General features: G+C 42.6%; 1 protein-coding gene across 6 annotated transcripts in view; it reads right to left on the reverse strand.

The window, feature by feature from the left end:
• The window catches only part of iqce (IQ motif containing E), a 121,588-nt gene that overhangs the window by 63,541 nt on the left and 32,205 nt on the right, over positions 1–25,842 (reverse strand). For all 6 annotated transcript variants that reach the window (XM_063058630.1, XM_063058628.1, XM_063058631.1 and 3 more), the window contains 2 exons: positions 2,835–2,907; positions 2,249–2,298 (listed from right to left, as the gene is read on the reverse strand). In XM_063058630.1, the coding sequence (XP_062914700.1) occupies positions 2,249–2,298; positions 2,835–2,907 (123 nt within the window). The remainder of the gene's footprint in view (positions 1–2,248; positions 2,299–2,834; positions 2,908–25,842) is intronic.

Below are 25,842 nucleotides of genomic sequence, written 5' to 3' on the forward strand. Positions count from 1 at the left end.
TCTGAGGTGCTACATAGAAAAGCTTGTTCATGAAGACCCTTTCTTGGCTCGAGGCATCATGCAAGAAAGATTTAGGACCTTAAAGTACATGTTGGGACATTGTGAAGTGGGTAAAGTTATTCACAATCAGAACAATTACATGGTGGTATGGATAGAGGTGGGAGGGAGAATCAGGATGGAGATCTGGTGTTCGTGGTGTTGGTTGAGGGGAATCCTGAGTTTGGGGGCTTGGGAAAGAGCACAGACACTGAATTGCAACTGGTTTTCATCAATTAGGCTATTTGTCCAGGTCTCCTTTCACTATCATTGAAGGATCCTGGACCCTTTTACTGTATACCCCTGTGCATTAGTGTGCCAAATGTATACAGAGGCAAGACTGCAGACCACAATTACGCCAAGAATTTGACTGTGTTTAGCTTTCCAATGAAACGCTATTGCGCACACCAACTGTTGGCGCACTATTTCTCTCTGCTCCAGAAGATAACTCCAAACTCTTGAAATTTTCAGACGACACAACTGTCATTGGCCTTATCCGAGACGGTGATGAGTCTGCATACAGACGGGTGGTGGAATGGCTGGCCCTCTGGTGTGGTCAGAACAATCTGGAGATAAATATGCTCAAGACTGTGGAGATGACAGTGGACTTCAGGAGGAGCCCTCCAATACTCCCCCCATTCACTATACTCAACAGTATTGTGTCTGCTGCTTCAGGTTTCTGGGTGTCACAATCTCCCAGGACCTGAAGTGGACACCCAATGCGGACACTCTTATCAAAAAGGCTCAGCAGAGGTTGTATTTCCTACATCAACTCAGGAAGTACAACCTGCCTCAGAAGCTGCCGATTCAAATCTATTCAGGAATAATCCAGTCTGTTCTCTGTTCATCCATCACTGTCTGGTTTGGATCAGCTACCAAACAAGACAAGAATAGACTCCAAAGAAGTGTCAGGGCTGTGGAAAGGATTGTTGGTGTGAAGCTGCCCTTGATCCAGGACTTATATACATCTAGGGTCAGGAAGCGAGCAAGCAGCATCATTGTAGACCCATCACACCCTGGACATCACCTGTTCCAACTCCCTCCTTCTGGTAGGCGCTTTGGATCACTGTATGCCAGGACAAATAGGTAAAAGAATAGTTTCTTTCCGTATGCCATCAGTCTTATGAACACTTGAATTTTAGTCTATTATAAACCAAGTCCACCTGTACATACACAGGTATACCTCATTGTATATAGTTCACGATTATTTGCACTATTGTTTTGTTTGTTTTTTGATTCTGTACAGCGAGAGCTCAGGGAAACCGGCATCAAATTCCCTGTATGTGTCCACATACTTGGTGATAATAAAGGATTCTGATTCTGATAATGGATTCTCCTGATAAAGGGTCTTGGCCCAACATGTTGATTGTGCATTTTACTCCATAGACGCTGCCTAATCTGCTGAGTTCCTCCAACATTTTGTGTGTGTTGCTCAATGGGTTTGCATTCTCTGCAATACTTTACCCAATAATTATTCCCCATTCAGCATCACCACAACACATCTGATCATTATACTGGCTGATTGAGGGACCTTGCCATGTACATTTTGACAGCCTTATTTCCCTGCATTATAACAGTGAGTATGCTGCAAAATACTGCATTGCCTGCAAAGCAGTGGGATATCCAGAGGTCATGAAGAATACAAAATGCAAATTTATTCCTTCACTTCTTTAAATAATGAATGCTGATAATAACGTAGCACAAAAATAATCTGGAGCTGTCACTGAACACATAGCAGGCAGTTAAAGAGGTTGTAAAGTTTAGATTCTGACAAGGCACTATTTTGTGTAACTCTGCTTGGATGTTGGAGGGATCAGAAAAGGTCAATCACTGACACTTTTTACTACCTGGTTTTAATTTCACCCTTTCTTTTCAATATCTTGACTCAATTTCTGGACCTTCTGTCCTGTGAACATCTTTCAGCACCCTTTCCAAAATAAGCTAGTCTTCATTTCATCCTTAGCATTGAGGATTGGCAGGCTATTCTACCTCAGGGGAGGGGGTAGGATACCAAGGTCCACCCTGCCATTTGCTGACAACAGTTACTGTACAATTTGTAGGGAGTTACAAGGGTGGTGTCTTGTAACCACAACCTACAGTAACAAATCCAAGAATGAAATCACAAGATATGCCAGAATGCCAGTTAGTCACAGATGTTTGCCGGACATAGATTCCCTAAGTGACAATATTTAATAGCTTGGTTCTGGCTTACTTTTTCTCCACTGTATCATTATTAGTTCGCAGAAGTCGGAGTCTTTGAATCTAAAAAAAACAGAAAAAAGTCTGTGTAAAATACAGAGAGTTGATTGTAAAACCTGTTTTTATTACCAGGAAGAGCCTTTAAACTCAACATAAAGAGTGCCACGGATGCAGCGCATAGCACAATGTTATTACAGCTTGGGGTATTCTGGAGTTCAATCCTGTCGCTGTCTGTAAAGAGTTGTACATTTTCCCAGTGAACTGCAAGGGTTTTCTCCCGGTGCTTGGGTTTCTTGCCACAGTTCAAAGGTGTATAGGTTAGTAGGCTAGTTTAGGTTAATTGGTCATTGTAAATTATCCTGTGATTAGGCAAGTGTTAAAAATAGATGGGTGGTGTGGCTCATTGGGCCAGAAGGGCCTGTTCTGCATTGTATCCCTAAATAAAATGAAAATAAATAAAATAAAATGCTATATATCAGACTGTATATTATTGCTCAAGGAGAACAATATGCAGAGATTGGAAAATTGTCAGCTCTCAAAACCCTATTGACTTAATCAGTGAAGTTAAAATAACAAGCACAAACATATTGTGCACTCACCTCCTCGTAGAATGTCTCCATGGCAATCTTCATCTCTTCAATATTAGTGGTCTTCAAATCAGTTTGTAATTTGCTGAAGGACATTCGGAAATACAGAGTGAACATTGACACCATATGTTAGTCAATGAGTGTGAAGCAGGAAACAGTGCACAAACTTATGATTTAAATTACTGCAGCAACCATCAAGCATATAAGTAATTTAGATTTGCATAGGACTTTTTAACATAGGAAAACGTCCCAGGTTCTTCATAGAAACATTATCAAAGAAAATTTGATGCAAGCATCATAAGGAGCTATTAGGATAGATAATAAAACATTTGGTCAAAGAGATGTGCTTTAAAGAAGGCTATCAAGAGGTGGAAATGCATAGAAAGAAAATTCCATAGCTTACAACCTTGTCAGCCGAAGATCAATGATGAAAGCGAATTAGAGAATGCCCTATATGGGATATGGGCTGACTGGTAAGATCAGTGGTATATTATCAATTGTCAGAAATAAAGGAATTCAGATATCCCTGATGGTTATGGGACCAGAGAAGTTCATTTTGGTAGGTACAGATGAAACAATGTAGGGATTTAGTATGGTAGGGAGACTTCTGTAGCAAAGTGCAGCAGATTGAAGACAATTGCTGAGTAGAGAATACTCGGAAACTTTATTGACTCCAATTAACAACAACCATAATTGACAGGGAATTTTCCTGATTATCCCCATTCTGGCAGGGACTTAAGAGTGCCACAATAAATGATACTATAGCCTCTAAACTCTAATATAATGTTCACTCCCCCATCCCCATAATTCCCTTTATGATCAAACATTTATCATTCTGAATCCAGACTCAGCAAATGACCATTCTCAGCCCTCTAAAATGGAGAATTCCAAACTTTCAACCGAATCTAAAAAGCTGCCAGGGGTCTGGGAACCAGAGCTCTAGGTCAGTGAGTGGAAGATCGAAGCAGAGGACAGATGTCAGGACAAGTATTGAAAGGCAAAATTGAAATAATAAGTACGATGGGTCAGACAGTTTGAAGTGTGTATATTTAAATGCTAGGAGTATAATGGGTAAGGATGATGAACTGAAGAGCATGGATCTGTACACGGAACTGATATTGTTGCCATTACTCAAACTTAGTTGAGAGAGTGATAGGAATGGGTGATGAAAGTTCCAGGTTTTCAAAGTTTTAGAGAAGATAGAGGAGGAGGTAAAAGAGGAGGTGGATTTGCACTACTAATCAGGGACAATATCACAGCTGCATTCAGAGAAGACATAATGGAGGGGTCAGACACTGAGTCCATTTGGGTGGAACTCAGGAATAGGAAGGATACAATCTCACTGATGGATTGTACTACAGGCCCCCTAATAGCCACCAGGAAATTGAGGAATCGATATGTGATCAGATTAAGGAAGTGTGTAAAAATAATTGGGTTGTTTAATGGGGGGCATCAACTTCCCTATAAACTGGGACCTTCTTAGTGTAAGGGGTTTAAGATGGAGCTGAATGTCTTAAGTGTATCCAGGAAGGTTTCTTAAATCAAAATGGGAATGGTCCATCGAGAGGGAGGGCCTATACTGGACCTGGTGTTGGGTAATCAGTCTGGCCAGGTGACTGACCTTTCAGTGGGTGAACAGTTAGGGAATAGTGACCACAACTCCTTTAACTTTCAGGATAGCTATAGTTTGAAAGTTAGGTATGGTCCTTGTGGAAGAGTTTTAAAATGGAGTAGGGCAAACTATGAGGGCATTAGGCAGGAACTAAGAAGTGTTAATTGGGAGCATCTATTCTCTGGGAAGTCCACACCAGACATGTGAAGAGTGTTTAAAGATCAATTGCACAGAATACAGGAAAGGTATGTTCCTGTTAGTAGGAAGAACAGGGATGGAAAGATAAGAGCACCTTGAATGTCCAGAGAGGTGATGAATTTAGTCAAGAAGAAAAAGAAAAAATATATAAAGCTTTAGATTCAAACAAAGCACGAGCAGTATAATGAGCTGTAAACTGTTCGACAAAGTCCCTCATAGGAGGCTAATCCAGAAGATTAAGATGCATGGGATCCGTGGCAAATTAGCTGTTCGGATTCAGAACTAGCTTGCGCATGGAAGACAGAAGGTAGTGGTTGAAGGGACTTACACGAGCTGAAGGTCTGTAATTAGTGAAGTTCCGCAGGGATCTGTTGTGGGACCTCTGCTGTTTCTGTTGTAAGTAAGTGACCCGGATGAAAATGTAGATGTGGGGGTTAGTAGATTTGCAGATGATACCAAGATTGATGAAGTTGTGGATACTGTAGACTGGCAAAGAATACAGCACAATATAGACCAGCTGCAAATATAGGTTGAAAAATGGCAGAAGGAATTAGGGGAAATAGGAGATAGTATACTGCTAAGGGCAAGGTCCTTAACAGTGCTGCTAAGCAGAGAGATCTTAGGATCCAAGTTCATAGTTCCTTGAAAGTAGCTACACAGTTCAATAAGGTGGTTACGAAGGCTTATGGGATGCTTACTTTTATTAGTCAAGGCACTGAATTATTGTTCCAACTTTATAAAATTCTGGTTAGGCTACATCTGGAGTATTGCATAGAGTCTGGTTACCCCACTATAGAAAGAAAGTTGAGGCTTTGGAGAGGATGCAGAAGAGGTTTACCAGGATGGTGCCTGTTATAGAGGGCATGTGCTATCACGAGAGGCTGGATAACTTGCTGGATAACTTGGGTTGTTTTCTCTGGACTGTTAGAGGCTAAGGGGAGAGATTATGAGAGGCATAGATAGAGGGGACAGAGGATATCAGTTTCCCAGGGTTGAAATATCTAATACCAGAGGGCGGGTATTGAAGGTGAAAGGGGTTAGGTTCAAGGGGGATGTGAAGGGTAAGATTTTTACTCAGAGTGGTCGATGCCTGAAATACGTTGTCTGGTATGGTGGTTGAATCTTTTAATAGACATTTGGATAGGCACATGGATGTAAGGAGGATGTAAGGAAGATGGAGGGATATGGACATGACGTAGGTATGAGCGATTCGTGTTTGGGTGTTTTTGATTTGCTTTTTAGCTGATTGACCACGTTGTGGGCTGAACAGCCTGTTCCTTTGCTGTAGTCTTCTATGTTTTAATACCCTAGTTCTAGACTGTCCATTTAAAGAAAACAGCCTCTCAATCTCTACTCTAGCTATCTACTATCGAATTTTATAAATTTTAATTAGATCTTCTGATTCCAGAACTAACAGGAATTTCTGTTGACCAGAAAACTCAAAGGGTGGTCTGATAGAGGTCCTTCATTTCAATACAAAAAAAAACTCCTTTTGATAGGAAAATCAAAAAGAGGGGAGAATTTAAAATTTAATCTTGTGCATTTGAAAATGAAATCATGAAGAACCCTCTAGCACAATAGGTAGTGCAATTGGTTGCAAAGATGGAACTGGCAAGACACAGCAAAGCTTTACAAGCAGCAAACAAAACTACTAACAATTCTACTAAATACACTTTTTTCATGACATTGCTGAGCCTCTGGCAATGATCTTTGCATTATCAATGGGGACGGGAGAGGTTCTGGAGGATTGGAGGGTTGTGGATGTTGTTCCTTTATTAAAGAAAGGGAGTAGAGATAGCACAGGAAATTATAGACCAGTAAGTCTTACTTCAGTGGTTGGTAAATTGTTGGAGAAGATCCTGAGAGGTAGAATTTATGAACATTTGGAGAGGTGTAACATGATTAGGAATAGTCAGCATGGCTTTGTCAAGGGCAGGTCGTGCCTTACGAGCCTGATTGAATTTTTGAGGATGTGACCAAACACGTTAATGAAAGAAGAGCAGTAGATATAGTGTATATCGATTTCAGCAAGGCATTTGATAAGGTACCCCATACAAGGCTTATTGAGAAAGTAAGGAGGCATGGGATCCAAGGGGACATTGCTTTGTGGATCCAGAACTGGCTTGCCGACAGAAAGCAAAGAGTGGTTGTAGATGGCTCATATTCTGCAAAGAGGTCGGTGACCAGTGGTGTGCCTCAGGTATCTGTTCTGGGACCCTTACTCTTTGTGATTTTTATAAATGACCTGGATAAGGAAGTGGAGGGATGGGTTAGTAAGTTTGCTGATGACACAAAGGTTGGGGGTGTTGTAGATAGTGTGGAGGGCTGTCAGAGGTTACAGTGGGATATTGATAGGATGCAAAACTGGGCTGAGAGTAGCAGATGGAGTTCAACCCAGATAAGTGTGAAGTGGTTCATTTTGGTAGGTCAAATACAATGGCAGAATATAGTATTAATGGTAAGACTTTAGGCAGTGTGGAGGATCAGAGGGATCTTGGGGTCCGAGTCCATAGGACGCTCAAATCAGCTGCGCAGGTTGACTCTGTGGTTAAGAAGGCATACGGTGTATTGGCCTTCATCAATCGTGGAATTGAATTTAGGAGTCAAGAGGTAATGTTGCAGCTATATAGGACCCTGGTCAGACCTCGCTTGGAGTACTGTGCTCAGTTCTGGTCGCCTCACTACAGGAAGGATGTGGAAACCATGGAAAGGGTGCAGGGGAGATTTACAACGATTTTGCCTGGATTGGGGAGCATGCCTTATGAAGACAGGTTGAGTGAACTTGGCCTTTTCTCCTTGGAGCGATGGAGGATGAGAGGTGACCTGATAGAGGTGTATAAGATGATGAGAGGCACTGATCGTGTGGATAGTCAGAAGCTTTTTCCCAGGGCTGAAGTGGTTGCCACAAGAGGACTCAGGTTTAAGGTGCTGTGGAGCAGGTACAGAGGAGATGTCAGGGGTAAGTTTTTTACGCAGAGATGTGAGTGCGTGGAATAGGCTGCCAGTAATGGTGGTGGAGGCTGATACAATAGGGTCTTTTAAGAGACTTTGGATAGGTACATGGAGCTTAGAAAAATAGAGGGCTATGGGTAAGCCTAGTAATTTCTAAGGTAGGAGACATGTTTGGCACAACTTTGTGGGCCGAAGGACCTGTATTGTGCTGTAGGTTTCCTATGTTTCTATGGAACAGTGGGGCAGTGTGAAAAAGAAGAAATCATGCAAAAATAAAAATAATGAACAAACAACCCACAGAACATGAAAGCAGTAAATGAACTGTTATTTATCAGATTTAAGCACCAAGCCAGATTAAAGAGGTCAGTGCTGAACTGACTCTGCAGGGGCAGCCACCGGCACTCACATCAGCACTGAATCTGGCTCCACGGCAGTGGTCTGTATCCGTTGAGCTTCTGGACCGGCTGCAGCACTAAACTGGCAATGTGGCTATGGACCTACTTTCGAAGGTTCTGCAGTTCATGATCTACATATTGTGTTTCCTTTTTTTGTTTGTATGATTGATTTTTTTCCTTTTTCACACATTAGATGTAGGGCCGTCTTTGTGGTGAGAAATTTTTTGTGAATTCTACTGTGTTTCTTTGTTTTATGGTTGCCTGTAAGAAGATGAATCTCTAGGTTGTATATGGTATACATACTTGGATAATAAATGTGCTTTGAACTTTGTACTTCAACACTGAGATTTTGGTTGTAGAAGGAGTATCAGTAGACATTAATCAAGTACAGGCTAATGTAGTTGAGATTCAGGTCAATCAGAATTAAAAAGAATGGCAGAGCAGGCCTGAAGAGGTAAATGGACTACTTCTGCTCCTGGGTCCCTACTGTGCAGGGATGCCAGAATATGCACAAACATCAAGACTTACTGTGTTCTTCTAAGTTATGGTGAAAATGCACTATTGAAAGGGGTATCATTCACAATCTCAAATTCAGATGTTCAAACATTGAAAATGCTGATACTTAACAAAGTCAGTGTTCAGTGAGAAGATGTGGAGGCTCACTTGAGGTTTCTGTCAAGTTTCTCTTTCCTTCTCTATTATTACAGTGAGGTTGGATCCCATGGGAGTAGTGAGCTCCTCCTGTATGATGTAAGAGGTTTAGGAGACTTCCAATATCCCCGATGTGTGCAGCTCTTTACAGATCTTGTAGGGAACTGGGGCTGGATGATCTATGGACCATTCAGGAGAATGAGGAGGTGATAGCTATGAAATACAGGGAGGCAGTCACATCTAAGTTGCAGAAGGCAGGTATGGGTGACTGTTAGGAGAGGTAAAGGAAACAGACAAACAGACAAACTTGTGGTCATTCCCCTCAATAACAAGTATACCGTTTTGGATACTATTGGCGTATGACCTACCGGGAAAGCCACAGCAACAAGGTCTCTGGTGCTGAGTTTGACTTTGTGGCTTGAAAGTGAAGAGAGGACATCTTGGAGAGATTTTCTACTGAGTCAGTCTGGGTGAAGGTCAGAAATAGGAAAGGAACCATCACTGTATTGGGAGTATTCTACAGCCCCTCCAGTAGCAACAGAAACACTGAGCAGCAAATCGTGAGGCAGAATTTTGAAAGGTGCAAAAATAACAAGGTTGCTGTTACGGGCGACTTCAACTTTCCTAATATTGACTGGAACCTCTTTAATGCAAATGATTTAGATGGGGCAGAAGGATTCCTGACACAATATGAAGGCAGGCTGACTAAAGAGGGGTCATAATGAATCTAGTACTAAACAATGAACCTGGTCAGGTGACAGATTTCTCAATGTGTGAGCATTTCAGAGACAGTGATCACAACTCCCTGACCATTAGCATAGCCTTGGAGAGAGATAGGAACAGATGGTATGAGAAAGTATTTAACTGGGGGAGGGTGAACTATGATGCAATTAAGCAGGAACTTGGGAGTGTTAAATTGGAAACAGATATACTCAGAAATGCACAATGGAAATGTGGAGTTTGTTTAAGGAACGCTTGAATAGGGTTCTGGATAGGTTTGTTCCATTGAGGAAGGATCTTAGGATGGTAGGGTGAGGGAACCATGGTTGACAAAAGAAGTGGAATGTATAGTCAAAAGTAAGAAATAGCATACTTAAGGTTTGCAAAGGAAGGATCAGACTGGGCTTTTCATAGTTACAAGGTAGTTACAAGGATTTTAAGAATGGACTTACAAGAACTAGAAGGGGGCATGAAAAGGCCTTAGCAAGGAAAACCCCAAGGCATTCTACACATATGTGAAGAACAGGATGATGACTAAAGAAAGGGCAGGACCAACCAGGGATAAAAGACAAAACATGTGCGTGGACTTGTGAGCTCCTTAATAATTACTTTGAACACAGAACCTAGAACATTACAGTACAGTACAGGCCCTTCAGCTCACAATGTTGAGCCAAACTTTTAACTTCTATAAAACCCTTCCTACCCACACACCACTCCATTTTACTATCATCCATCTGCCTATCTAAGTGTTTCTTAAATGTCCCTAATGTACTCTACTTTTTCCTCACCAAAGGTGCAGCAATCTCTTCCCTCACTTCCAATAGTAACCTGGAGTATATCTTCTCCAGCCATGGAAATTTATCTATCCTTATTTTTTTTAAAGTTCCAATACATCCACTTTCTTAATGCTGACATACTCTAGCATTTCAACCTGTTTAATGCTAACCACATATTTATCAAGGTCTCTGTCACCGATGAATACTGAAGCAAAATATTCATTAAGGACCTCCCCACCACCTATGACTCCAGGCACATATTTACTCGTCTATCCCTGATCAGTCCCACCTTCACTCTACTCTTCCTCCTATTCATCGCATATATGTCGAATGCTTTGTGGTTTTGCTTAATCCTGCAGGCCAAGGCCTTCTCATGCTCAACTCTAGCTCTCCCTAAGTCTATTCTAAGTGCCTTCCTGCCTACCTTGTAACCCTCTTGAGTCCTGTCTGATCCTTGCTTCCTAAACCTTAAGTATGCTTCTTTCTTCCTCTTGACTAGATGTTCCACATCTCCTGTCAACCACAATTCCTTCACCCTGCCATACTTTCCCTGTCTCAATGGGATGTGAAACACCTAACGGTCAAATGCTGTACATTCTTTTACCTAGAGAGTTCTCATCTGTGATCCTGACCACAGTTTACATACCACCAGCGGCCGACTATAATCAAGTGCTCACGATACTGCATGATACAAACTTCAAACAAGAAACAGTTCATCCTGATGCATTTCAAATCATAGTTGGAGACTTTAACCAGGTTTGTTTTTGCAAAACCCTGCCCAATTACCATCAGCATATAACCTGTAGCACCAGAGGTCCTAATGTACTAGACACTGTTATATTAAGATAAGTAATGTCTACCATTCCATGCCCAGACTGCATTTTGGTAAACAGGATCACTTGGCAGAGGCTAAAGAGCAAAGCTCCAGAGATTAGGACAACAAAGAGGTGGTCGCGGGAAGCAGAGGAGTGGCTATGAGACTGTTTCAAGATCAGTGGTTTGGGCCGTGTACAAGGACTCATTATCTAGGGATCTGAATGAATACATCATGGTTGTAACCAACTTTATTAAAACAGCTGCAGATGAGTGTGTCCCCGCATAATCATTCAGAGTCTTCCCCAACCAGAAGCCCTGGATGAACTATGAGATCTAAAATCTGCTGACAGCCAGATCAAAGGCATTCAAGTCTGGTGACCAAGAAAGTTACAAGAGGTCCAGATATGATCTCCAGAAAGCCATCTCCCAAGCAATGTGACAATTCTGGACCAAACAAATCAACAGAGGACGCTTGACAGTTGTGGCATGGCTTGACTACAATCATCTCTTTTAAAATTAAATCAAGCTCCATAGGAGACAGTGGGGCTTTGCTTCCAGGTGAGCTCAATGCCTTCTTTCAAAACATGGAGGAACCTATGATTTCAGACTCTGAAGCAGATGTGTGAGCAGCCCTCAGGAGGGTGAACCCACAAAAAGCATCCAGCCCAGATAGGGTACCAGGCCAAGTAATAAAGACCTGTGCCAATCAACTGGCTGGTGTGCTCACTGAGATCTTTAACCTCACGCTTCGGTAGAGTGTGGTATCCTTCTTGTACCTGTGCCCAAGAAGAATGCAGTGACCTGCCTCAATGACTATGGCCCAGTAGCACTTACATCCATAGTGATTAAGTGTTCTGAGAGGTTGATGATGAAACATATCAACTTCTGCCTGAGAGGCAACTTAGATCTGCTCCAATTTGCCTACCGGAGCAACAGGTCTGCAGCAGATGCCATCTCACTGTCTCTTCACTCAACCCTGGAACATCTGGTCAGCAAAGATACACATTATCAAATATAGCTCAGCATTCTATACCATCATCTCAACACTAATCAATAAGCTCCAAGACCTTGGCCTCAATACCTTCTTGTGTAATTGGATTCTGGATTTCCTCACTTGCAGACTCCAGCTAGTTAGTTTTTGCAACAACATCTCCTCCATGATCTCCATCAGCACAAGGGTGTGAGCTTCGCCCTCTGCTCTACTCACTTCACATTTATGACCGTGACTGCGCACAGCTCCAATGCCATGTTCAAGTTTGCTGATGACAACACTGTCATGGGTCGAATCAAGGATGGTGACAAATCAGTATATAGGAGGGAGACTGAAAATCTGGCTGAATGGTGTCATAACAATAACCACTTACTCAATGTCAGCAAGACCAAGTGCAGATTATTGACATCAGGAGAAAGAAACCAGAGGTCCATGAACCAGTCCTTATCAGAGGATCAGAGGTGGAGAGGGTTAGCAATTTTAAGTTAATCAGTGTTATTATTCCGGAGGACCTGTCCTAGTCCTAACACGCAAGTGCAATTATGAAGAAAGCGTGACAGCACCTCTACTTTCTTAGGAGTTTGCAGAAGTTTGGCATGACATCTAAAACACTGACAAACTTCTGTAGATGTGTAGTGGAGAGTATATTGACTGGCTGCATCACAGCCTGATATGGAAACACTAATGCCCTTGAATGGAAAACCCTACGAAAATAGTGGATATGGCCCAGTCCATCACAGGTAAAGCCCACCCAATCATTGTGCACATCTACATGAAACGCTTAGCAGGAAAGCATGGACCCCACCCCCCAGGACTTGCTCTTTTCTCGCTGCCGCCATCAGAAGGTACTCCTCATTGGAGCTGAGTCAGTAAGAAGGTGACTCAGGACTCACACCACCTGGTTCAGGAACAGTTATTATCCCCGAGACACCAGGCTCTTGAACCAAAAAGGATAACTTCATTCACCCACCATTGAAACATTCCCACAACCTATGGATCACTTTCAAGGACTCTTCATCTCATGTTTTTGATGTTTATTCTTATCATGAAGAGGGAGGAGAAGACAGCGGCATGACGCAGCGCACACAGCCTCTCTGGTGAAATAATATTGTGTTTGTTAAATAGGAGCCGTGCACAATCCTGATTTGATGGAGACAGACGTGAGAAGCACAGAGGAACATCTGGAGAAATTTCTGAAATGCCTGGTTCGCTGCCGCTGCTACTGTGCGATCGAGAATCTCCAGAGGGGAAGGCCCCAAATCCTCGGCTTTGCCTGTTGCTGGCGGCCGGGTCTGGGGTCGAAGCGCTCAGCAGAGATGGTGCTCAGTGCTCGGTATCAGAAGGCTGGTCAGAGGCTCGAAGTTTTCGGACGGGCTGAGAGTTGGACTGTGGTCGGGTGCTTCCAGGATGCTGCATCGGCAAGTTTGCGGCGCTGGAAGCTCATGGCAGGGGGAGTTTTCTTCCTTGTACCGTCTGCGTGAGATGTTGGGACTTCAGAGAGACTTTGAGACTTTTTTTTTACCGTGCCCATGGTTTGTCCTTCTACTAAATTACAGTATTGCTTGCACTGTTGTAACTATATGTTATAATTATGTGGTTTTTGTCAGTTTTTCAGCCTTGGTCTGTCTTGTGTTTCTGTGATATCACACTGGAGGAACATTGTATCATTTCTTAATGCATGCATTACTAAATGACAATAAAAGAGGACTGCGTGTCCTCATAATCTAATCTAATCTATTTATTATTATTATTATTTTTTCTTTTTGTACTTGCAGTTTGTTGTCCTCTGCACTCTGGTTGAACACCCTAGTTGGGTGGTCTTTCATTGATCCTGTTATAGTTATTATTCTATAGATTTATTGAGTATGCCCACAAGAAAATGAATCTCAGGGCTATATATAGTGATATTTATGCACTTTGATAATAAAATTTACTTCGAGTTTTGAACAAATCTAACTCGTACCCGATGCAACCTAAACAACCTCCATATTTCTATTATGCATTTTCCTGAGTACATCAGTCCCAAAATTACACTCCCAAATTCCTGCCTAACAGCATCATAAATCCCCTCCCCCAATTAAATACTGTACTTTCCTAAACCATCTGCTCCTATCCCTGTTTAAGGTTATGGTAAGGGTCAGGGAGTTGAGGTTGTTGCCTCCAAAATGTTCACCAAGAGATCTGACACCTGACCAGATTCATTGCCTGGTCCCAGATTCAGTATGGTCTCTCGTAGTCAGCCTGTCTACATATTATGTCAGGAATCCTTCCTCAACATACCTAACTAATTCCACTCCATCTAAACCTTTTGCAATAAGGAGATGCCAATCAATATTAGGGAATTAATATTTATTGGCACCTATTAACCAACAGAAGAAGCAGGACTGGAATTCACTGTGTGCACAACAGCAATCTCAATCTAAGCCATACCCCCCCCCCACCCCCGATGCCAACCCCTAAAACAGAATGTCACTTTTGTGGCACTTCCGGTCAAGATGGTGTCTGCATACAACACTCCTTCAGTCAACTTCTTCTGGATAGATCATGAAACCATACATTTCTCTTCTTGTATGTCTTTTACATTTGTTTTTCATTTTGAATGTTATTCTGGAACTGTTGGAGCCCAAGATTTGCAGTTTGGAGATCATTTGGTACTCTGCAGTCTCTGAAAGGATTCCAGGAGGCAGAGGCAGCATGAACGAACCTCATGGTGAATTGGCTGTAGGACAGGGCACGAGCCAATGTTTTGACTCCATTTTGCTGATTAAAGCTTCCATTGTTTGCTGACTATAGTGATGAGGGAAATTGAACTATCAAGGCAAATGGGGAAGGTGAGCACTAGCTGCCTGCCTTTTGATCGCTGGTGGGATCGTTCTGCTATGGAGAGGGGAGACTGCCTTTTGATTGCTGGTGGGATCGCTCTGCTATGGAGAGGGGTAATGCCTTTTGATCACTGGTGTGATCACTCTGCTATGGAGAGGGGAGACTGCCTTTTGATCGCTGGTGGGATTGCTCTGCTATGGAGAGGGGAGACTGCCTTTTGATCGCTGGTGGGATTGCTCTGCTACAGAAGGGAAAGGCCTGCTGCTGGGCCTGGAGAATGTTACCTGGGTTTTCTACATTTTTGACTATAGACTTTTTTTTCAGTCTGAAAGTTTTTTTTAATATTCTGTGTTTTTCTCTTTTTTTGTGTCCAGAGGAGAGGAATTTGAGGGTCGATGTGCTGGTTCCATTTTTGATCATTTTTGTGTGGGAAGGAGGGATTTGGGGGTTGATAATTGTGCTGCTGTTCTTTTCATTTCTTTCTTGGCTTTGTGGCTATCTGGAGAAGAAGAATTTCAGAGTTGTATACTTTGATAATAAAATGAACCTTTGAACCTTTGGTAAGAAAGGCTAGAAGTTGCAGGTATAGGAACAAGGTGGACAACAGAAACAAGTTCAACAGCAAATTCAATTCCCCTGCCTCACAAAAGTTGAGAGATTCTATTTTGATATCATGGTTTCAACAAGCAATGATAGATATAAGGGATGCTTTGTTGATTCAAGATTGTACTGGTAACACACAAAACCTCTAGATATACCTCTTCTGAATTACTATTGCTTAATCTTCAGCCTGCATTTTCCCTTTAAGTACTTCTAAACTGTCTTCACAAACCAGCAATCTTACAAAATCGTGAAGGAGTCAACCCTCAGGAATGCAGGTATGGCACCTTTAAATGGATGAAGGTACATTATCATGGTCAGAACAGAGGAAACATAGAAAATAGGTGCAGGAGTAGGCCATTCGGCCCTTCGAGCCTGCACCGCCATTCAGTATGATCATGGCTGATCATCCAACTCAGAACCCTGTACCAGCCTGCCCTCCATACCCCCTGATCCCTTTAGCCACAAGGGCCATATCTAACTCCATCTTAAATATAGCCAATGAACTGGCCTCAACTGTTTCCTGTGGCAGAGAATTCCACAGATTCACCACTCTCTGTGTGAAGCAGTTTTTCCTTATCTTGGTCCTAAGGGGCTTCCCCTTTCTCCTCAAACTGTGACCCCTCGTTCTGGACTTCCCCAATATCGGGAACAATCTTCCTGCATCTAGCCTGTCCAATCCCTTTAGGATTTTATATGTTTCAATAAGATCCCCCCTCAATCTTCTAAATTCCAACGAGTATAAGCCTAGTTCATCCAGTCTTTCATCATATGAAAGTCCTGCCATCCCAGGAATCAATCTGGTGAACCTTCTTTGTACTCCCTCTATGGCAAGGATGTCTTTCCTCAGATTAGGGGACCAAAACTGCACACAATACTCCAGATGTGGTCTCACCAAGGCCTTGTACAACTGCAGTAGTACCTCCCTGCTCCTGTACTCGAATCCTCTTGCTATGAATGCCAGCATACCATTCACCTTTTTCACTGCCTGCTGTACCTGCATGCCCACTTTCAATGACTGGTGTATAATGACATCCAGGTCTCATTGTACCTCCCCTTTCTCGTTGTACCTCCCCATTCAGATAATAATCTGTTTTCCTATTTTTGCCACCAAAGTGGATAACCTCACATTTATCCACATTAAATTGCATCTGCCATGAATTTACCCACTCAGCTAACCTATCCAAGTCACCCTGTATCCTCCTCACAGCTAACACTGCCGCCCAGCTTCATGTCATCCGTAAACTTGGAGTTGCTGCATTTAATTCCCTCATCCAAGTCATTAATATATATTGTAAACAACTGGGGTCCCAGCACTGAGCCTTGCGGTACCCCACTAGTCACTGCCTGCCATTCTGAAAAGGTCCCGTTTTTTCCCACTCTTTGCTTCCTGTCTGCCAACCAATTCTCTATCCACATCAACACCTTACCCCCAGTACCGTGTGCTTTAAGTTTGCACACTAATCTCCTGTGTGGGACCTTGTCAAAAGCCTTTTGAAAATCCAAATATACCACATCCACTGGTTCTCCCCTATCCACTCTACTAGGAAGGAGGAGAGGGCTCTAAAATGGTAGGGTGTAAAACTTCCTCTATCTCTGGAGAAAAGAATAGACAACCTAAGGTCAAGATTGCTGTATTGGAGAGAAATGAAGAATTGCCGCATTCTCTGTTTCACAAAGACTTGGGTCACCTCAGACACACTAGATTGGGTGATCAGACTTGAGGGCTTCTCGATCCACCAGATGGACTAGACGTGCCACGATTAACAAACAAGAACAGCTGACCGTAACGCCTTCCGAATCATTGCTGGCGGACTTATTTGAAGAGATCTCTGCCCAATTATAATCGACGTATCATCTGTAACACCAAGGGCTCCAACACACTTGACTATACTACACTACCATAAGGAATGCTTACTGTTCCATCCATGGACTGCATTTCAGGAAATCTAATCATTTAGTTGTTCTCCTACCATTATCGTTGGCCAAATTAAAGGTGATGACATATCAGTATATAGGAGGAAGATTGAAAATGTGGCTGAATAGTGCCACAACAACAACCTTTCACTCAATGTTAGCAAAAACAAACAGGAAGAAGAAACCAAAGGTCCATGACCCAGTGCTCATCAGGGGATCAGAGGTGGAGAGGGTCAGCAACACTACTCCTTCAATTTGCATGCAGGCATGGCTGCACAGTAATTGAATGCACCCGCAAACATAGCCTTTGTTGGTGCACTGCTGGAATTTTCTTTTATAAAAGGTTAATACAATTTTGAAATTAATATAATTTTGAAATCTATGCAAATTGTGAAATACCTTGTAATTATGTTTTAATGAATATAATCCATAAATTTTCTCAATAATAAATGTACCACATGATTTACTTTGAAATAATTTAGAGCTTCAATGTATTTACATTAGGTTACAAAACTGTTACAAAGTGTAACAATAAACACAGAATGGAAATGGATAGCTCATGGTTAATAAACCACTGGCCCATATTACATATTACATAAATATATTTAAATTACCATGCATTTTTCAGATTGTGTAAAAATTTCCTGCTCGCTCAAATCGATGACTGGTCTGTGCAGCTGTTAAAAAAAATTAGAGGGAACGTTGGAGAGCAACTTTAAATTCCTCAGCATTATCACTTCAGAGGATCTGTCGTGAGTCCAGCACATAAGTACCATTGCAAAGAGAAGAAGGTAGCACCTCTACTTTCTTCGAAGTTTGCGAAGATAGAGCATGTCATCTAAAATTCTGACAAACTTCTAGAGATCTGCATTGGAGAATGTAGTGACTGGTTGCATCACAGCCAGGTATAGAAACATTAATGTCTACGAAAACTGGATACAGGCCAGTCCATCACGGGTAAAGCCCTCCCCACCACTGAGCACAGCTACAAAGAGTGCTAACGCAGGAAACAGGATCCATCATCAAGTATCCCCACCATCAAGGCCATCTTCTCTTCTCACTGCTGCCATGAGGAAGGAGGAATACAAGCCTCAGGACCCATACCACCAGGTTGTAGGAACCCCAATCAAGAATAGCAAACCAGTACAAGAACTGATGAATGTCATACAATTACTGTCAGAAGTTTCTGTATTGAAATATAAAAGCCACTCCAAAATGAATACAATGGAAACTGTGGAATTGTATTCGCAGTTGAAATTGCAAAAGAGGCAGCTCAGGAAGGAGTAAAAAATTTGAAGTATAAGAAGTAATAAGGGTCAAAGAATCAAAAGAAATATTGGGGATATATGCAGTGAACCCAACAACTGAAATTATGGAAACAAAATTGAACTCTGTATCAGAAACAAGCATACAAGATATTCAAGGGGTGCAAGCTCGATGCTCTAATCAGGAACTGTGATTCTGGATGGAAAATAGTGGAAAGTTAAGCAGTGATGGAGCATGGAGATATGGTACTAGTCATAGACTAGTAGCTCCAACTATGTTGCTTCCTTATCTGGCACAGCCTAGGACACATTGGAGTAGAAAAGATGATCGGCAGATTCTCCCAGTGGTAATAGAATCCAAAGTTCAGGGCACAAGCAAACAAGCAGAAAAAGATGTATGATATACCAGGAAAAAAAACCTGGAGCAGTTGAAAAGCTACCACAATTAAGTGCTCTTGCCCCCATCTTTTTCATTTTTACATCTACAAGTGGATGATATTACTTTCCCAAAGTGTCAAGAATACTCTGATGTAATATTGGGTAAGTTTTCAGGATGGGTGGAAGCTACACCACCACACACAGCAAATGCTCTGATTAGGGACTATATTCCTAGCTGTGCCACATCGACTCTGACCAAAGAACACACTTCACTGGGAGAAAAACACACAAAATGCTGGAGGAACTTGGCAGGCTAGGTGGCATCTATGTAACAGTAAACAGACAAAGTTTTGGGCCAAGACCCTTCTTCAGGACAAAAAGGTTTTTCGAGACCTTGAGTCCTGAAGAAGGGTCTTGGCCCAAGGGGTCAACTGATTACTTTATTCCACAGATGCTGCCTGGCCTGCTGAGTTCCTCCAGAATTTTGTGTGCGTTACTTTGGATTTTTAGCATCTTCAGATTTTCCCGTGTTTGGGTTTCACTGCAAGTATTTGTTGGGAATTATGTTGACTGATGAACATTGAATGGTCTTTCCATTATCCACATCACCCAGAGTCATCAGGGCAAGTCGAACGAATGAATGGAATCATGAAAGAATGATTAAGTATCATGAAGAAGGTGGACCATGACATACAGCTGTTATATAGAATCAGAACAACCCTACACAAGAAAATTAAATTTAGTCTTTTTGAAGTAGTAACAGAGCACCCTGTGTCACTGCCAGGAGTTCTTGATCTCGGAGAGACTGATATACACATTGTGGCAAACAGTTTAGTTAACTGTTGTTTGAAACTAACCCAAAGCGTACGGTCTGCTTCTCAACAGGTTTTTCCCAATTAGAGTGATCCAACAGAAGGAGGACACACCCTGATTCCTGGTGAGTAGACCCTGATTAAGAAACCGCATAAGGAACAACTGGAAGCTCAATGGAAAGGTCCTTATCACGTGCTGTTGGTTACTAACTTGGCGGTAAAAGTAGAATGCAAAAGTAAGTGAATACATGCTAGTTACTGCAAGTGAGCTAAAGTGGTACCCGACGAGGTCAATAGGCACTGCAGTTAATGTGCTGGCAACCTCGGAGTCAGTACCTATGGGCTATGGTGAGAAAATCACTAGCCAGCCAGAAGACTTCGAACAGAGTCGATAGCAACTAGACATTATGAAGTTTATTCTAATACTATTTTTTGTTGTTATATATCTGCCAATTTTCCCTACTCACAATGTGCCAAATGAGATGACACATAATATATGCTTGCAAGTATCACATGAATTTGCTGATGCTGTTAATGCCTCTAGATGCTGGGTATGCCAATATATACCACACACTTCGAAATAATCACAGTACATAAGATAGTTCTTCAAAATCACATGGCATTAGATTTTTTCTTAGCAGTTAAGGGGGAAATGTGCACTTATAGGAAAGGAATGCTATCTTACATACCTGACAAGTCTGAAGACATAACTAATTTGGCTGATCATATTAATAGAGAAACAGCTAAAAATTTGATGGATGGAATTTCTTTGCTTGGATTCAATTAAGACTAGGAAGCTGAGGTTATTCAATATTACGAGTCTAATATTTGTCCTGATACGCCTTATCATAATTTGCACATTTTTTACTTATTAAAGGGTGATCAGACTCACCCTTAGAGCGGTTCAGACTCACATATGTGTGCCTACAAGTCAATCTACTTAGCAATGACATAATCATATGAATACCCTTCAACATTTCCATAACCTAGGTGAAATTTTGATTATTTTATACTTAACATAGGTACAAGTTTTTCTGCCTCTGAATTTTCAGATGTAATGATTCTAAATATGCGATTTAGAATCAAAGAGGAGAATGTTGGATTGGACTTACTTGAATTTACTGTGCATGTCTGCAAGAAAATGAATCTCAGGGTTGTGTATGGTGATGTGTGTACTTTAAACTTTAAGCTGTTTAGTCATAAGGTCATAAAACACTAGCACAGAAACAGGCCATTTGGCCCTTCTAGTCCATTCAGAACAATGAATCTGCCTAGTCCCATCAGCCTGCACCCACACCAAAGTCATCCATACCTCTCTCACACAAGTACCGATCCAAATTCTCTAAAATATTAAAATTGATCCTGCATCCACCAGCTGTGCAGACAGCTTCTTCCACACTCTCACCAAATAAGTTACCCCTCGTGGTCCCCTTAAACATTTCACCTTTCACTCTTAACCTATAATCTCTATTTCTAGTCATTTACCATATCTATACAGGCGTCCCCCGCTTTCCGAACATTTGCTTTACAGAACCTCACTGTTATGAAAGACCTACATTAGTTACCTGTTTTCGCTAACAGAAGGTGTTTTCACTGTTACGGAAGAAAGCAGTGCGCGAAAAAATCAGTGCGCGATAAAAGGCAGCACGCACCCCGAGCAGCCACTCCTCCCCCAGACCTGCATTCTAGCCGGCATTGCTTAAACATGTACCTGTGAGCATCTGTACTTTATGTCGATTTATTTTGAGCATCTGTTAGCAAGATGAGTTCTAAGGTACCGGAAAAGCCTAAAAGAGTTCGTAAAACTTAGCGTAAAACTAGACATAATTAAGCATTTCGATCGTGGTGAACAAAGTAAGGACAAGGTGTGTTTGGCTTGTGGAAGTTGACGAAGATGATGTTGAAGAGGTTTTGGCATCCCATGACCCAGAACTGATAGATGAAGAGCTGATGCAATTGGAAGAGGAAAGGGTAACAATCGAAACCGAAAGTGAAGTCCTTCAGGAACTGAACATGAAGCAACTGTGTGAGATTTTCGCTGCAATGATAAAGTACGACTTTAATTTTGAAAGGGTATGTCAGTTTAGGGCATATCTGCAAGATGGTTTGAGTGCTTACAAAGAACTGTATGATAGAAAAATACGCGAGGCTAAGCAGTCAAGCAAGCCTTCCACATCAGCCACAGCAGACGATGAACCTCGACCTTCAACATCGAGGCAGGCAGACATAGAAGAAAATGACCTGCCTGCCCTGATGAAAACAGACGACGATGAGATGACACCCCAGTGTCCCACCACCCCAACCCCCGGGCCGCGGACCGATACATTGCAGCAGTAGCCGGGACGCACCCAACACATCTTTAAGAAAAAAGCCGAAATAAACAAGCTAATAAATTAGGTGCCGCCTGGCACGTAAATGTCGGCCCAGATCAGAGATGACACAATCGGCAATAGCCTCTGATCTGGGCCAACATTTACGTGCCGGGCGGCACCTAATTTATTAGCTTGTTTATTTCGGCTTTTTTCTTAAAGATGTGCTGGGTGCATCCCGGCCACCACTGTACCCCTGCATGCTTCGCGGATCGGTATCGGTCAGCGGCCCGAAGGGTGGGGGCCACTGCACCACCCTAACCTCCAACGACTCAGCCTAACATACCATCATCAGTGTGCTCGGCACTGTCTTCCCAACTCCGGTATATACTACACTATACATACATTATTTCTACTTTATATAGGCTGTGTATTTTTATGTGTTGTTTGGTATGATTTGGCAGCTTCATAGCTTAAAGGTTACTGGAGAGAGTGTTTCTTTCGAGAGCGCTTGCGTGAGATTTTCGCTATGGAGAACAGTGCGGCAATGATTGTAAAGAGTATTTCTACTTTATATAGGCTATGCCTTTATCATATAATTCCTGCTTTTACTATATGTTACTGTTATTTTAGGTTTTATGTGTTAGTTGGCATGATTTGGTAGGTTATTTTTGGGTCTGTGAACGCTCACAAATTTTCCCCATATAAATAAATAGTAAATGGTAATTGCTTCTTCGCTTTACAACATTCCGGCTTACAAACCGTTTCATAGGAACGCTCTGCCTTCAGATGGCGGGGGAAACCTGTACTCCTCATAATTTAGTATACCTCCATCAAACCTCACCCTTCATTCCCCTGCTTCAACAAAATAAAGGCCTAACCTATTCAACCTTTCCCTATAACTCAGGTCCTCAAGTCCTGTCAACATCCTTATAAATTTTCTCTGCACTCTTTCAATCTTACCTCTGTCTTTCCTGTAGGTTAGTGACCAAAACTGGACTCAATACTCCAAATAAGGCCTCACCAACATCTTATACAATTTCAATATAACATCCCCACTACTGTACTCAGTACTTTGATTTATTAAGGCTAATGTGCCAAAAGCTTTCTTTACGACCCTATCTACGCATGATGCCACTTCCAAGGAAATATGGATCTGTATTTCCAAATCCCTTTGTTGTACCGCACTCCACAGTGCCCTGCTGCTCACTGTGCAAGACCTAACCTGGCTGGTCCTCCCAAAGTGCAACACCTCACACTTAAATTCCATCTGACATTTTTCAGCCCATTTTTCCAGCTGGTCCAGATCCCACTGCAAGCTCTGGTAGTATTCCTTGCTGTCCACTACACCCCTGAACTTGGAGTCATCTGCAAATTTGCTGATCCAGTGTACCACATTATCAACTAGAACACTGATATAGTTGACACATTACAACAGACCCAACACTGATCCCTGTGGCACACCAATAGTCACAGGCCTCCAGCCAGACAGGCAACCATCTATAACCACTCTCTGGTTTCTCCTGTAAAGCCAATGTCTAATCCAATTTACTACATCATCTTGAGTGCCAAGCGAATGAAACTTCTTGACCAATCTCCCATGTGGGGCCTTGTCAAAGGCCTTGCTAAAATCCATGCAGACAACATCCACTGCCCTGCCTTCATCAATTTTCTCAAAAAACTGTATGAATGGTTGAACACGACTTACCACATACAAGGCCATGTTGACTATCCTTAATCTGTTGCTGTCTATTCAAATACTTACATATGTCCAGTCCCTTAGAATACCTTCCAATAACTTCCACACTGCTGATGTCTACAATTTCCTGGTATATTCTTAGAGTCTTTCTCAAACAACAGAACACAATTAGCTGTCATCCACTCCACTGGCACCTCACCCGTGGCTACGGATGTTTTAAATATCACTGCTAGGAATCTGTTTAATTGTTATTTCCCTTGTACTTTAACTTTCTCACGTTTGTTTGTGTTTTTATATGATTACCCATATATATGTAATTGTTCAGTGGGTTTTCTAATGCTTACAGTTCCTCTATTTTTCTGGAAACCTCTTGATTGCAGTTACAGATATCCCATTACAGGTGTCCCCTGCTTTTCGAACATTCGCTTTACGAAACCTCACTGTTACGAAAGACCTACATTAGTACCGTTTTCGCTAACAGAAGGTGTTTTCACTGTTATGAAAAAAAAGCACGCAAAAAAAGCAGCACGTGCCCTGAGCAGCTGCTCTCCCTGGATTCGGAACTGCATTCTCTCCGGCATTGCTTAAACACATGCCTGTGAGCAGCCGTTTGCAAGATGAGTTCTAAGATATTGGAAAAGCCTGAAAGAGCTCGTAAGGGTGTTACACTTAGCGTAAAACTAGACATAATTAAGCGTTTCGATCGTGGTGAACGAAGTAAGGACTAAGTAAGTTTGTCTTGTGAGCTGACGAAGATGATGTTGAAAAGCAGGGGTCCCCAACCTTTTTTGCACTGTGGACCGGCCGACCCCAGGGCGGGGGGGGGGAGGAGGGGTAGGGTTGCCAATGGCCAAGAGTAGCAGTCAAATACTCTTTGCCTACTTCTTCGGCAAGGACTCTTCCACTCCCACCAATGACCAATGACCCCTTCTCCCATCTTCAACCCTCCTCCTCTTCATGGCCACCCCGGTCTGGTCTTCTGCCTGCTCTGGATCTCTTTATTGCTAACTGCCGACGGGACATCAACCGTCTCGACTTCATCGCACCTTGCTCCCATTCCAGCATTACTCCTTCCGAACGCTCTGCTCTCCACTCCCTCCGCACTAATCCTAACCTTACTATTAAACCCGCCGATAAGGGGGTGCTTTTGTAGTCTGGCGTACTGACCTCTACCTTGCCGAGGCACAGTGACAACTCACTGATACCTCTTCTTATTTACCCCTCGATCGTGACCCCACTAAGGAGCACCAGGCCATTGTCTCCCACACCATCACTGACTCTATCCACTCAGGGGATCTCCCATCCACCACTACCAACCTTATAGTTCCCAGACTTCGCACTTCCCATTTCTACCTCCCACCCAAGATCCACAAACCTGCCTGTCCTGGCAGACCTATTGTCTCAGCTTGCTCCTGCCCCACCGAACTCGTTTCTGCATACCTCAACACGGCTTTATCCCCCCTTGTTCAATCCCTTCCTACCTATGTTCATGACACTTCTCACGCTCTTAAACTTTTCGATGATTTTAAGTTCCCTGGCCCCCACCACTTTATTTTCACCATGGATGGCCAGTCCCTATATACTTCCATCCCCCATCAGGAAGATCTCAAAGCTCTCCGCTTCTTTTTGGCTTTCAGACCTAATCAGTTCCCCTCTACCACCACTCTGTTCCGTCTAGTGGAATTAGTCCTTACTCTTAATAATTTCTCCTTTGGCTCCTCCCACTTCCTCCAAACTAAAGGTGTAGCTATGGGCACCCGTACGGGTCCTAGCTATGCCTGCCTTTTTGTTGGCTTTGTGGAACAATCTATGTTCCGGGCCTATTCTGGTATCTGTCCCCCACTTTTCCTTCGCTACATCGACGACTGTATTGGCGCTGCTTCCTGCATGCATGCTGAGCTCGTTGACTTTATTAACTTTGCCTCCAACTTTCACCCTGCCCTCAAGTTTACCTGGTCCATTTCCGACACCTCCCCCCCTTTCTAGATCTTTCTGTCTCTATCTCTGGAGACAGCTTATCCACTGATGTCTATTATAAGCCTACTGACTCTCACAGCTATCTGGACTATTCCTCTTCTCACCTTGCAAAAACGCCATCCCCTTCTC

This window comes from Mobula hypostoma, chromosome 9 (assembly GCF_963921235.1).
Source record: "Mobula hypostoma chromosome 9, sMobHyp1.1, whole genome shotgun sequence".
NCBI classification, from domain to species: Eukaryota; Metazoa; Chordata; class Chondrichthyes; order Myliobatiformes; family Myliobatidae; genus Mobula; species Mobula hypostoma.